Source organism: Falco cherrug, chromosome 2 (genome assembly GCF_023634085.1).
Source record: "Falco cherrug isolate bFalChe1 chromosome 2, bFalChe1.pri, whole genome shotgun sequence".
In the NCBI taxonomy this organism is placed as follows: Eukaryota; Metazoa; Chordata; class Aves; order Falconiformes; family Falconidae; genus Falco; species Falco cherrug.
This window is the reverse complement of record NC_073698.1, coordinates 19,576,280-19,591,129: the sequence shown is the minus strand read 5'-3', so window position 1 is coordinate 19,591,129 and position 14,850 is coordinate 19,576,280. Positions and strand designations below refer to the sequence as shown.

Below are 14,850 nucleotides of genomic sequence, written 5' to 3'. Positions count from 1 at the left end.
CCTGAGGACATGAATGCAACACAACTGTTGCTGGCACTTCCCTAAGTACAGGACTGAATGAAGTATAGTCATGGTAATACCCTGATGAAAACTTGGTTTTAATTGTGTGGACTGGATAGAATAAACCCCAACAGCAATCAAAAGTTGGCTGGTATGTATTTTGAGCCACAGCCCAGCTTAGTGCAAGTCTGCATGAAGCATGCCAGCTAGAGATGTTAAGAGATGGCAGCTTGAAAAAACAGATCAATTCAAAAGAACTAGTTTCTTGTAAACATAACTGACTAAAGGAGATAGCAAGCCCCAGTTTAACTGCTGGCCATTTCTGGGCCTCCACGAAGAAACTCTCTTCTGTTTTCAGAGATCTACTATCTGCCTGTTTCCTTCCTGTGAAGGAAAAATCTGCTCTGTTGGAGAGCAGATTCCACAGTGTTTAAGCATTGAATCATCCGCTACATGCAGACACACAACTATTTATGCAAACCCTCCTGATGCAGGTATTTGGAAACTGCTCGGTAAACAACTGACTTGTTGAATGACATGAAACTACTACTAGACATACAACTAGTCTGAACTATGAAATGCAGACACAATCTGCCATGAAGAGTTCTTCCAAGTGAAATAAATACTATTACATGACTTACAACCCCCTTCCTATTAACTCCAGTGTAGCATTATCACTGCAGATCCACCAGAAAAAACGATCAATTTGGAATGAACTTCAGACTTTTGAGATTTCTTCCTGGAATTCTGTATGGGCTACTCCTTGTCCCAACACAAGAATAAGGTTACTGATGTTTGCTCATCAGCAAGCCAGCTTCAATGGACCACTGTACTCTCCTGCTTACACTGTCTTATATTAGTTTAGGGCTGGCCTAGTATCCCTCACCAGCATTAAACATGGAGAAGTTATCACATCCCAAATGTGATTCTAAATGACATAAAGCAGGTTCAAATTACTCACCAGTCTCTTGACTTTTTGCAGACATCCATATTCAGAAATGGGAAATTAATCAAGAAAGCATGACAAACGAGCTCTGAAGAACTAGACACCTATGTGCACTGGAAACAAAGAGAGCCCCAAACCCCCCAGGACCTCTCAAAACAACTCACTACCCCTCTGCTGCAATGGAAACATAATTGCAACTAAAAGACATGTTGCACTGGGTGTAAATGGCAAGGTCTTGCCAGCCAGGGAGAGGGGCTGCATGGGTGACTTCTAAGAGGCCAGGTGTTGCCCTCTGGCAGGCACAGCCTGTTTTAGCCATCTCTGCAACAGATACTCCACAGGACATGGCTGAGCTGTTCTGTGAAGCTGGTGGCATCTCTGTTTTAATTTCAGGGCAGAAAAAGCTAGGGGGAGAGAGAACAGAAGAAAAATAATATAGGGGACATCAAGATCAGAAAGGAAGGTATTTTGTGGGAGAAGAGGCATGCTCTTGAATGGACTGAGGCCTGTAGAGGGCCCATGCTGGAGCACGGGAAAAGCACGGAGGGCGCAGAAGGCAGAAATTGCTCTGTCCTGACCCCAAGCCCCTGCACTGCTCACTGCCTCACTGAAAGGACTATCATCTGAGTGTACAAGGGAAAGCAGAGGTGCTTGGAGTAAACCTGAGCCTGGGAAAAGGGGAGGGTAGGTGCTATAGTTTGTCTTTTGTGTCCCAGTGTCTGAATCAATAATTATTTATGCTAATTCGTAATAAGTTAATTTAAGTCTGTTTTGCCCACAACAGTACTTTGTAATCAATTTCACTGTCATTGTTTTGACCCATGAGTTTTCTTGCTCCCCTTTCTGTTTTCCCCACTCTGACTAAGGAAGGGGGAGCAAGAGTTACCAAAAAATCCCCATTAAAGTTATCAGTGTTAGGTAGGAATGCCTATTAAAGTAACATACCCACTTGTTTGCAGGCCAGAAGCAGGCACCTAAGTATCACTGCAATGCAACAAAATACCCTAGTGACAGTGACAAAACAATTCAGTTGTTCAGGTTTAAATTAAGCTGCCTAACTTCACAAAAATCTTACTAAAAATTGTGGCCAGTACAAACAAAGGTTTACTAGGATTTAGTTATATTTCTGAGCTAAGAGATGAAAACCCACTTGCTTGCTTCTTCCTCAAAAAAGCAAATTCAGGAATTCCCTTTTGGAATAGAAACTTTCTATTCAACAATATTTTTATTCTCATCAGTATGTAAAAATTATTAATGAAAGAGTAATTATTGATTTTAATGAATACAGCCTATGGATTATCTTTTTAAAAAGCCAACAAATTAAATGCAGCAGTGTTACCTTCCTATCAGCCTCATTTTCCCCAGCAGGCCTCCCAAGCCTTCTACTGCCTGTCACACTGCATTATTTGAGTATTTGCTTTCTAGTAACAGAGCTTCCACAGAGATGACTTACCTCAGATGCAGGTTAAACAAACAGAAGTGATACTTCTTTTCTTACGAGAAGGGAATGGGAATGATAACCAGTTTGGGAAGATTCAGCACTTAAGCACACTACAAGTATGGTATAAACATTTAATCTCCAACTTTTGAATCCCTTATAATTTCAGTACATTATGTTACTCAAGATTTAGTCATTTTCATCATTCAACTATGGCAAAGTGTAGTTACACTCTGCAACTTATGTCAGTTATGAATGTGATTTGTAATGATTTGTCACAAATGTGATAAATTCCAGCCACTGGTGGTGACACACTAAAGCCAGTAATTTTCTTTCACAGATTCAGTATTTCCAAACACTTTAAGTTATGCACAGTGTATTCACCCAGGTATGTAGGATGCCAGGTTTTCTTCAACTAGATGGTAGTTAATACTAAAACTTCTTCCATGAACAGCACAGTCGTCAAAGAGCTCAACAGATAAGATGTTATCTAAATTATCTGTGAATAAATAATATAAGCATAATTAGTGCCAGTCAGTGACAGTATAAAAACTACTTAAGGTTTTGCAGGCATGGGAAATGATATGAAAAGACAGAATTTGGTAAAATTAAATTTGATTTATATAACAATTAATTCTGAACATCAATAATACATAGATGCTTAGCTTTGCACGTATCTCTAAAATTAACTTAAAACCCACCAATCATTACAAAATATTTTTATACAAAGAAACCAACTGCTAAATTTAATTTCATTTATTAGTGGGTTCCAACCATCAATGCTGAACAGTAACTGCATATTAACAATAAATGGTATTGATAAAAACCCTATTAAGGCATGTATGTGTTATATGAATTATCTTTTTTTGGGGGGGGGGGGGGGGTGATGTTTCTGAGCAACAGCGATCACACTCTCAGCTACCAATGAAGTCAGGAAGAGTCAAGGATAGCTAGTACTTTTGGAAACAAGCCCATCTGAATGAACCAGGATACTTTTCTCACTTAATGCTGGTGTGGTCTGTAGGAGAAGACATAAACAGAGCTTCTGTCCTAAGTTTTATCTGTTATGTCTCCCCCAATTAGTTCATGTTTAGATATTCTCACTCCAGGCTACCTGTTGCAAATATGAACAGAAGCATTTCAAAGAAATACTATTTAAAATATGAAAGTGCATGCTTCTAAGTTTGAGTCAATTTAATAATATTTAAATACACATTAATACACTCCTGGTAACATACCAACAATTGAACACATCATACGTTTATCTTCAGTCATTTCTTCAAATCTTTCCTTGGCTTCTCTGTTCCACTCACTTGCCCCTTCATAAGGCTCAATGGAAGCCAGCCTGCACCTGATGGCCTAAAGAATAACTCCAATTACATATCCACCATCACATATCAAGACCACCTAATTCAGCCAAATCACAGCCTTTGCTTTACACTCATGCAGGACAGCATGACCTTGGCTTCTGGTTCCACATTACCATTATTTGATTTAATTTAAGATGATCCCTGCCCCCAGCAGCTGAACATGAACCTCAAATTCAGATACATTCTTGCCAAAATAGAGCTTACTTCTCCTTGCCTCCCTTCATGGTTAGGCATAAGATTGGTGCACAGCTCAGGAAAGATTCCTGCAGAGAAGTGATAATGAAAGCAAGCCTTCATCCGGTTTTGCTTATGATATAATAATCCAGATTCAAAGCATCTAAGATTAACAGGACTATACCACTGTAGCAGTCTGAAGGGCTAAACACAGAGACACCACAGTACCCATGTCAGACGATACCTCCCAGATTTCTGAAATGTATTAATTAGGAGAGATGAAAAGAGGCACACACAGGCAATCAGACAAGATAAAGTACTTTGATTAGAAGAATTTTTATCATCTCTATTGCAAATTTTGGTGGCTACACTAATGGCTCAAGTTTAAATCAACTGTGAATGTCTCCCTCATTTATTGCACTGAAAAAAAAAAAAAAAAAAGTAACACAGGTGAGGGAAAAGGGACAGAAAGGAAATAAAGGCAATAGAAAAAACGATGTTTTGTGCAGACATTCTTAGGAAACAGGCCATCGGGAATATGAAAATAAGACTGACTGACAGGTTACATAACCATTAAAAGAAAGGGCTGTGGATGACAAAACCAACACTACATTAAGCACTGCTTATTCCAGTCTTGGCCAAGATTTCTGCACCACCCAAATCCACTGAAATGCTTGCAAACTATATTAACAGGATGAAAAGTCCAGCTTCTCTTGTAACAGCCTAATTCAAATCTCTTAAAAAACTAACATTTGAGGCAGTCCAATACATGATGATGTGTGAACACTTATCAATGCTTTCATGCAACAGAGCTGCACAAGCAACCTAATTTCTGATACTCTTGCCCTCTGAATACCTGATTTTGCAATCTCATGTTCATTCACGTTTCAAAGAATTTTAAATTCTTAAATCTTATTATTTTTTAAAAAGAGAAGATTTGAAACTGTAGCAACACATAAGCAGACTGAAGTCTGTTGATCTTTTCATTACCTGCATTAAAACTAACAGCAACAGGAATTTGTTATTTCATACCGAAACTTCAAGTGTAAACACCTTGCCAGAGTGTTTCACTGTAGCCTATATATGGCATAAGAATTCGGAAACTGGAGTGTAACCTGTGGGTTCATATTTTTTTAAACCACTCTGGAGTGGTCATATACCCACTGGCATCTGTAACTCTTTAGCCCCTCCTCCTTTATGTTCGAAGTGAGGGGGCCTAGTAGCATGCGCTCAAGAGATGACAAACCCTTAATAGATTTTTCTGAGGATTTATATTTGGTCAATGACAAGCAATCAGTTGGAACGATGGGATAAAATACATCAAGAATCCCGCCACCCTGATTCATTAGCCACTGTGAACTGAGCTGCAAGAACATTTTACCATTTTCAGAATGCCTCCTTCTCCCTTGCTGTCAAAAGAGGCTTGATTATTTTGGCTGAAACTTTCCCCAGAAATATATGCTCAAAACATAAACAATTAAATCCTGTTTTTAGTAAAAGATGCTGGCCATTCTTAGTTACAACAATCACTACTTCTGATGCCTACAACTGGTTAAAACACTCCTATCAACATATGAAGTTTTAAAGTTTAGCATAATTGTTTGACAACCAGAACTATTGAATGAACAGGTGAATTCAGAAAAAGAATTATTTTCTACTTCTGTGTGTTTTTTATTTGACAGAAATACTTTGCCATTTCCTTTCCCACTCAGTTTTTCTTCTTGTAAAAAGGGGGAAAATCCTACCATACCTAAAATTAGGAAAACAGCAAACCTTAAATACCATAACATAAAAAAAAAAAATAATCTTTTTTTTTTTTTAAAGATCATTATTAGATTATCATTTGAAAATTAAAGAATGTAAACATTAATTCAGCTTAATAAGGAGTAAAAGAAGGTATTTGAATTAAAACACATACACCCACAATGTATATACACCTCCTCACTACAAGGTAACATTTGATTCCATTTAAAACTGAATGATGTAAAAAAACCTGAAAGTTTTCAATGTGTACCCAAAATATACTGAGTAAGTCACATCATAAACGCATGTGAAAAGGAACTTGCTTAACATTTTATTTACTTCAGAACATCAACAACTCTCTTTTCCCTTCCACCTACTGACAATCTATTGATTTTGATTATTTAATCCAAGCAAGCACTGATTTACCTTTTCTGGAAAGCTCAGAAACTCCTTTTTCACTCTGCGTATGTCTTTAAGAGTTAAGTTAGCAACATTGCCAAAGTCAACATATTTTACCATAACTTCCTGACGACTTGGCAGCCCTTCAAGAAAAACAACCCAAGTTATTAAAACAAAAAATGAGTATCTGATACAGGTTAATGCACCAGAATTCCAGAGCAAAATAAACATTTATACCGTCTAATCATAAAATGCCACATTTTCAAATGTTCTATAACTCAATCCAAAACCTATATTCTTTAAGAACCAGCTCTTTCAGGTTCCTGAAATGACAGGAGTTAGCATTTTGGTCCCTTTCCATCTAATCACCTTATGGGGCACTGGCATATTAAATACCTGCCAAGTAGACGTGTAAGCAGAGAGGCATGCTAAACTACCCATACTGGTAACACAGAGGTCAGCACAAGTACACCCCCATCCCCTTCAGAATTACCATGGAGAACTATTAAACCACACTGGTTATATTCTGAGGTTGGCTAAAACAGACAAGTCTGTAGTTCAAACTGTAATAGCAAATGAAACATTATTTAAAATAATTAAATAATAGTATTTCAGTGACTTACAGAAAATTAAGTACACTGCTTCCCTTTGTTTAAAAAAAAACAATTTCTAAACCACTCCATTAATAGCAAAAGAATGTAACATGAATTAGTACCACTGACTTCATGAACCTGTTAGTATAAGAATGCCTGGTAGAAACAACAGCTGTTTGTTACTATGCGTATCCAGGGCGTGGCTCTGATCTAGCGCCCCATCTGATTTTGCAACCTATCATTAGAGTGAAAGAATCGATACTTCACCTATAATCTGTGCTCTGTACCAATTCCCATCTTCCTGTTTTGCAATACAAGCCTGGCCTTCAACTGGGTAGGCAATTTCCAAGTTTCTTCCAGAGTCATATTTATATACCTCCTGAATTTTCTTCGGAAGATCTGAAGAATCCAGACTCTCTGTCTGAAAAAAGAAAACCAAAACATACACACCCACCAGATGTTCTTTTTTTTTTTAAATGGCATTTTTTCTCTTTTAAGAGACATTTTTTCTAGTACTGTACTTCCTAGTCTTCCCGCCAAAATTAAACAATGGTTATGAATACATAAAAGTGAATTAAAATGCCTAACAACTGTTGAGCACTGTCCTGTTTAATCACCACTCTAAACAGTAAAACACTACATACTCAACACAGGAATTAACCATGCAACAAAACTGACAAAAAAATGTTAACCTTCTGGAATTCTATGAATTCCTAGAATTAATCTAGGACTGTAGGAATTAATCTATTAATTCTAAGAATCCTAAAAATCTTAACAAGTAACAGAAGTGAATGGAAATTATAGCTTATTTAATATGGACTACAAGTACCTCAACATTAACACGTCTGTTCAGTTTTATTTGAATAGACCTTATTTCTAAACTTACCAACTGGAGATAGAAATCACTTGGACTATTAATGTGACAAACTACAACAGAGACTTCTCTTTCTTGTGGAATCTTAGGCGGACTATACTGCAAGACGGTATTATTTTCTAACTGACTGAGAAGCTGTGAACTAAACCTGAAGTAAACAAAACAAAATTTTTCATAAATTCTGTCAAAATTAACTTAGAAGATACCCTTTTATATTCAAATGTCATTTCCCATGAAAAATGCAAAATGGTCTTATGAAAATAACTTGATTTATGTTTGTATGAATAGTTTGAACCTTCATTTTTGCAGTTGGTACAGTCAATTCTCTTTCATGTTTCTCCCACCACAAATGTAACATATGAAGAATGAGGATGTGGCTTTGAGCAACCTGGTCTGGTGGAAGGTGTCCCTGCTCATGGCAGGAGGGTTGGAACCAGATAATCTTTAAGGTCCCTTCTGACCCATAGAAACCATTCTATGATTCTATGATACAGGGCAGCTGGCTCCTAAAAAGATTTTGTTATTTGGGATGCAGTAGTGTACTTTTAAATTCTTAAAAAGAAGCTAAAAAGGCTAGAATCCACTACATTGACAAAACCACTTTCTTTTAGACTTCCTTTTCCTCGCTTATGAGAAAAAGCAATTACCCGAGCGGTACAGATGCTGAGCGTAACTAGTTAACACTCATTTCTCTGTGTGCAGCAAAAAGAACTTTCAACCCTTTATTATTCAAACTTGCACAGCAATTTATTTTTTTGCCATTTTATAAAATAAAGTTCATTATCTAAATAAAGCCCTGACTAGTGCAAGTGGGTATACCACAGTGCTTGTTAGTGAAAGGTGAAAAAAGGGAATCAACAGATACTGCTGGAGATGAATACATCACACATAATGTATTAAACACTGCAAAACTAACGTGCTTGCTCCAAGTATTATGCTGTTATCATTTATGGCATAAGAACATAAACTAAAGGAAAACGCATACCTTGCCAAGTCTAAAGAAACTAATGCATCCTTGAGAGACACTGGCATGTTACTCTCCATTTTATCAAATGGACTTCTTTTCAAATCCACAATGAGAACATCATCCTCTTCTCTAAATATGGTCATTAAAACAATTTTATTATTTACCATTCCCAAAAATTTTGCCTTTGCTTCCTCTCCCCAACCTTCACCCTGTTAAGAAGAAAGAAAAAGTTACTGAAGACATCAAAGAATATTAAAACAAAAACTACAAACAGTAATTAAAAAAGGCAAGGAAGTGAGCACAGACACATCAGGTGAAATACTGAACACACTGACTGTTTAGTCCATAGCCAGGACAGCTCTGAACAGTATTCTATGATGGATTTTAAAGTGTTTTTAACTGTATAAAACTGAGTCAGATCTAAGGGCTGCAGTTCCCACCACGTTCCTGTTAAAGATTCGAGATTTCATTCCCTCTGATTGTTCTGACAGATAAACCAAAATTGTCATATGATGTTTCATCTCATGACTCACATTTCTGCTCTTCCAATTAATTTCGAAGTTCATTCTTATCTTTTTGTGCCTTTATACAAATGTACAACTTGTTTTTGTCAATTTATGCATTCCTCCTCTCCACAATATTCTTCTTGACATTTTATCTTTCTTGAAAAAGCCTGTCTGAATTTATTTCTCTTCAATCAAGTTGATGCATTCCTCATTTGATACTGCAAATCTGTGCCTCTTAGGTGTGAAAAAAATGAAAGCATGTATAAGGAACGCATTTTATCCACACCTGCAATAATTGTTCCAGATCTTTCCTATTTAAAGCTATTTCAGACAACATCAGACTGGTAAAAAAAAAAAAAAATCCCAAACCAGCCATGAGTTATACTGTCAGAAATGCACAGCTGCATTAGACACAGTACATTCCCACGTGAATGTGGCAAAAATAAAGCAAGCCAATGAATAAGTAAGTGAATACTGAAAAAAGTAACACTGACATATACGTCCTCCTTCTAAGGGATTTCAGGTATTTGTTGTCATACAGAAAGAGAACAAGTAACACTTTCCAGTACATGGCAAAATTTTTTAAGTAACGAAGGACAATCCCTGAGAAGTTTCTCTTAAAAATTCTCAATCCATTTCTTCTCTGTTTGGATTATTTTTGAAAGTTACTACTTGCATAAAGTTATGAGACAGCCATGAAGTATTAGTCCTGTAATTTGGTTTTAAATTGGACAAAGAACATGTCTAGAGTAAGAGTAGTGAGATTTAAGCCTGAAATATGTATTTGTAAATGCAGCCACTTTTTAAGACAGATGCTATAAGCTCTTTTCCCCTTTCCAATGAAAGCAATGCAACCCATCTTTTTATAAGAGATGACTTACCTTTTTCTTAGAAATAAAATATACCCTGTACTCCTCTCGAGTTTCCTTCTGTTTATACTAGAGTAAGATCATTGTTAAATTATGTATTTAAGTTATTTAATATATATCTTAGGAAGAAAAAAATCTCCTCAAATAGTACAAACAGCTTTTACTTACTGCATTTTTGGGAACAACATCCTTCAATGAACACCGTACTGCTAAAGGAGGAACAGCTGCAAGTTCTGCCTCAATATGCTGATCAAGCTTCCGTACAAAAAAACTTATGTCACCTGTTTTAATAGTTTGCAGAGTAGCAGGTTCAGGCCTTTCAGCAGGAACATCTCTACTGTCAATGGGAGTAAAAGCAGTACTAGCTTAGAAGAAAGGCAAAAATAACCCAACACCAAAAAAAACCCCAAACCAAACCCCAGACCTAAAATAAAGGTAATTCTTGCAATAATTGGCATAATGTCACGTCTCTGAAACAAAACTAGAAAGTCTCAATGAAATGCATTTCTTTTTTTAAAAAAACAAGACATTGTGGACTCACACATTCTCTTTTGCAATGCAAATCCAAACTAAGCATTTTAACATGTGAAGGCTTGTACACTTGTGTACTTACATACATTGCCACTTTTCCTGTGGGAAATACGTGCATACTGAGTATTAGTGTCATTTGGGTATCTGGTTGTCTGCTTGTGTGAAGCTAATGGAGGACTTGTTTCTTAGCAGAATAGCAACAGTCAAGGACAACAGCTGCAGACAGAAACCTCTCTCTGTAAACATACCCTGAGAAAATTAGAACTATAGAGTTCCCAAAATCAATCAGGAATACTTCCAGCAGTGTAATATCACAAACGTTGTATCTTATTGGACCACAAGGCTTCCTCTGATTTTTATTTTTTTGGGGAATTAGTTCTGTGACAGTCCCACGACACCACATTCCAGTTTCCTTACTCTTAATAAAAATTCTAGCACCTATACGGAAGCAAATAAAAACCCAGTAAGACTAAATTCAGTATTTGTAGATATTTTACACTGGAAGTATTATCACATTTCTGCATAATGTTCCATTGTTGCCTATCTTCCACACAGGTAGTAAAAGTGCTACCATTACAATAAATTAACAAAGACATTAAAGAACTTGTCTTGACAGCCACCAGAAGTTTTCTCCCCACAATCATTTAGACAACGTCTGTAAGGCTAAGAGGTTTTTGGCTTGTATTAAGAAGTCATTTCTGGCAAACTTTCTATACCTCCTAATAAAGTGCCAAAAAAATGTACTGAAGTTTAGGCCTATTGCATACTTTTTATCAGTTTTCTAAACACCTTCTAGAAGTGAGTAACACTGTCAATATGTGAGCTAGAAATGGATGTTAATGATTTAGCAATGTATTATTGTATTTCATTTTTACTCCCAGAATGGTTTCTACTCAGTTAGTGAACTTTAAAAAAATAATTATCCACTCAAAGGGAATGTTGCTTGCATGAGACAAATCTGATTTACTGAAGTAATGAATGAACTAGGCTAGTCATTAAAATCAGCATACTGAAAAAACTACCAGTTAACAATGACCACCTAATTCTGGAAAACATTACATTTACAGCCAGGTGTTTCAACTGTTGATTACTCTAAGTGCTCCATCTGTTGAGGTTGAGAACTGCAGAGTCTTTTTTACTTTTACTATTTCTGTTTATGATTTAATAGGTCTACTTTACTAACCAATGGGTACATGTTTCCCAAAATGGATTAATTGTAGATTCCAGAACAAAGGACTGTTTTATTATGTGTGTGGCAGGGGGGAGAATACTATATTGAGGAAGACATATTGCAAGATAGTATTTTAAGCTAATGTAGACCTTTAAAAGTTAATGATTTACCTAGTTCCAAAACGTCTGAAGGCAAGAGATAGGAACTCTTATTACAAGAAAATCTTTTCAATTTCTTCTCCAAAATCCTTGCTTCATTCTTCTGTGAGTATTTCTGAACATAGAAGTGGCATGGATTTATGACATGGCTTACAAACACTGCTTCTGTCGAACCTGAGTAAGACATAAAACAGATTATCAAACACTCTCCAAGTGATTCCAACAGATACTATTAGACACGCAGTTACGTTTGTGTTACATTAATCATAACGTTACCTCAGATAGCTTTTAACCTGACAAGTCTGTTCACACTTGGTTCAAACTAGTTACCATGTTTGCTTTCTGATTAAATCCACACTTTTGAATTACTTCCCTTATGCTACCCTGCAAAATAAAAGGCTGTCTCACTGCTTACAAAGCGGTAGCCTGAATTTAAGTAGGCAATTCAGTTTGTATTCCCTCTATTTAACAGAGAAATAGGAAGCTTCTAGAAAGCAAATTATATCTTTAAGAACAGGTATGCTAAGCACTTTTGTATAGCTATTCAGTGTTAATGCATGAAGATCAAGGAACAGCCTAAAGCCAGCCTAGAGATAACCCTTTATAAGACAAGTACTTCCTAAGCATCCAAATCCTTTGTACTGCAGGCACCTCCCTTGATTTGGGATCCAAAATGCAGGTTGCTGTTCCTGAAGCTACTCGCCAAAGATGGTGGATGGGTCAGAAGGTTTTAGAAGCCCAGCAAGTCAATTCCTACACAAGTATTTCATACCACAGAACTCCCTGCAAGGAGTGGACAGCATCATCTAGACCAATGCCACCTATGCGACTGATCAGGTCACAGCAGACTGACAGATTGGCAGCATACTGGAGGGACAGCCATCTCTGTGTCCATCTCTACAACTGACCAGAGGCAAAAGACAGTACAAAGAATCTGGCATTTGAAACATTCTGAGCATGTACACAGGACTGTGCTTGGAAGTTTAGGAAATACAGTGCCCAGAACAGATGCAAGATCACTCTTGGACAGGCGGCTTCCACAGAGCATTGATGATAACTTTTTGACACAGATGGTGGAGAAGTCAACAAAGTGAGTTGTGCTCCTAGACCTTGTACTCACAAAGAAGGACTGGTTGGAGAAGGGAAAGCTGGGGGCAGCCTTGGCTGCAGTGATGATGAGATGGTGGAGTTCAGGATCCTGTATGGAGGAGGCAGGGCACCAAGTAGAATTGTAACCCTGGATTTGACAGCTAACTTTGGCCTCTTTAAAGAACTACTTGGGAGGAATCCCATGGGTCAGGGCTCTAGAATGTAGGGGGGTGTCCAAGACAACTGGTTAATATTTAAGCATCACTTCCTCCAAGTTCAGGATAGATGCATCCCTATGAGTAAGAAATCATGCAAAGGGGGCAGGAAGCCTGCACAGATGAGCAGGGAGATTCTGGAAAAAACCAAAAAGAAGGAAGTTTATGGGATGTGGAAAAAGGGCCAGACCACTTGGGAGAATATAGGGATGTTGTCAGAACATGCAGAGAGGCAATAAGGAAGGCTGAAGTCCATCTGGAATTATACCTAGTAAGGGACGTCAAGGACAACAAGAAGAGCTTCTTCAAGTACACCAGTAGGAAAAGGATAACTAGAGAAAACGTGGGCCCACTGCTGAACGAGGTGGGTGCCCTGGTGATGAATGACAGAGAAGGCAAAATTACTGAATGCCTTCTTTAGTTCAGTCTTTACTGCCAAGGATGGCCCTCAGGTTTCCCAGACCCTGGAGGCAACAGAGCAAATCTGGAAAAAGGAAGACTTTCCCTAGGTCAAGGAGGATCATGTTAGAGACCACTTAAGCAAACCTAACAGCCACAAATCCATGGGCCCTGATGGGATGCACCCCCCAAGTGCTGAGGGGCTGGCAGATCTTACTGCCAAGCCACTCTCCATCATTTTTGAAAGGTCATGGAGAACAGGAGAGGTGCCCAAGGTCTGGAGAAAAGCCAAGGTTACTCCAGTCTTCAAAAAGGGCAAGAAGGATGACTCGGGAAACTACAGGCTGGTCAGACTTGCTACCATCTCCGGAAAGGTCGTGGAACCGCTCATCCTGTAGGTGATCTCGAAGCATGTGGCAGAAAAGGTATCAGAAGTAGCCATCATGGATTCATCAAGGCAAAATCATGCCTGACTAACCCGGTAGCCTTCTATGATGGAATGACTGGCTGGGTTCCCAAGGGAAGAGCAGTGGACACTGCCTATCTTGACCTCAGCAAGGCTTTTGACAAGTCTCCTGTAACATCCTCATAGGTAAGCTCAGGAAGCGTGGCTTAGGTGAGTGGACAGTGAGGTGGATTAAGAACTGGCTGAATGGCAGAGCTCAGAGTTGTGAAAAACAGCACAGAGTCTCGCTGGAGGCCTGTAGCCAGCGGTGTTCCCCAGGGGTTAGTACTGGGTCCAGTCTTGTTCAACCTATACGTCAATAACCTGGATGAAGGGACAGTGCACCCTCAGCAAGGTTGCTGATGATACAAAACAGGGAGGAGTGGCTGATGCACCAGTAGGCTGCGCTGCCATTCAGCGAGACCTGGACAGGCTGGAGAGCTGGGCGGGGAGGAACCTCATGGAGTTCAACAAAGGCAAGTGTAGGGTCCTGCACCTCGGGGGGAACAATCCCATGCACCAGTACAGGCAAGGGGCTGACCTGCTGGAAAAAAGTTCTGAAGAGAAGGACCTGGGAGTTCTGGTGGGCAGCAAGTTGCCCATGAGCCAGCAGTGTGCCCTTGTGGCCAAGGTGGCCAATGGGACCCTGGGGTGCATCAGGAGGAGCATGGCCAGCAGGTGGAGGGAGGTGATCCTCCCCTCTGCTCTGCCCTGGTGAGGCCCCATCTGGAGTGCTGTGCCCAGTGCTGGGCTCCCCAGTTCAAGGGAGACAGAGAACTACTGGAGAGGGCCCAGCGGAGGGCTACAAAGCTGACGAGGGGACTGGAGCATCTCCCTTATGGGGAAAGGCTGAGAGATCTGGGCCTGGTTAGCCTGGGGAAGAGAAGACTGAGAGGGGATCTCATCAATGTCTACAAATATCTTAAGGGCAAGTGTCAAGAGGATGGAGCCACACTCACATAT

The 14,850-nt window shown here is 38.9% G+C and overlaps 1 protein-coding gene across 1 annotated transcript in view; it reads right to left on the bottom strand.

Annotated features, from left to right (window-relative positions):
- RNF17 (ring finger protein 17) overlaps nt 1-14,850 on the bottom strand; it is a 54,254-nt gene that overhangs the window by 23,775 nt on the left and 15,629 nt on the right. Inside the window, exons 13-21 of the mRNA XM_055701687.1 lie at nt 11,752-11,913; nt 10,659-10,848; nt 10,048-10,213; nt 8,523-8,713; nt 7,550-7,685; nt 6,931-7,084; nt 6,098-6,213; nt 3,623-3,743; nt 2,769-2,883 (exon numbers count right to left, since the gene is read on the bottom strand). Of these exons, the coding sequence (XP_055557662.1) occupies nt 2,769-2,883; nt 3,623-3,743; nt 6,098-6,213; nt 6,931-7,084; nt 7,550-7,685; nt 8,523-8,713; nt 10,048-10,213; nt 10,659-10,848; nt 11,752-11,913 (1,351 nt within the window). The remainder of the gene's footprint in view (nt 1-2,768; nt 2,884-3,622; nt 3,744-6,097; nt 6,214-6,930; nt 7,085-7,549; nt 7,686-8,522; nt 8,714-10,047; nt 10,214-10,658; nt 10,849-11,751; nt 11,914-14,850) is intronic.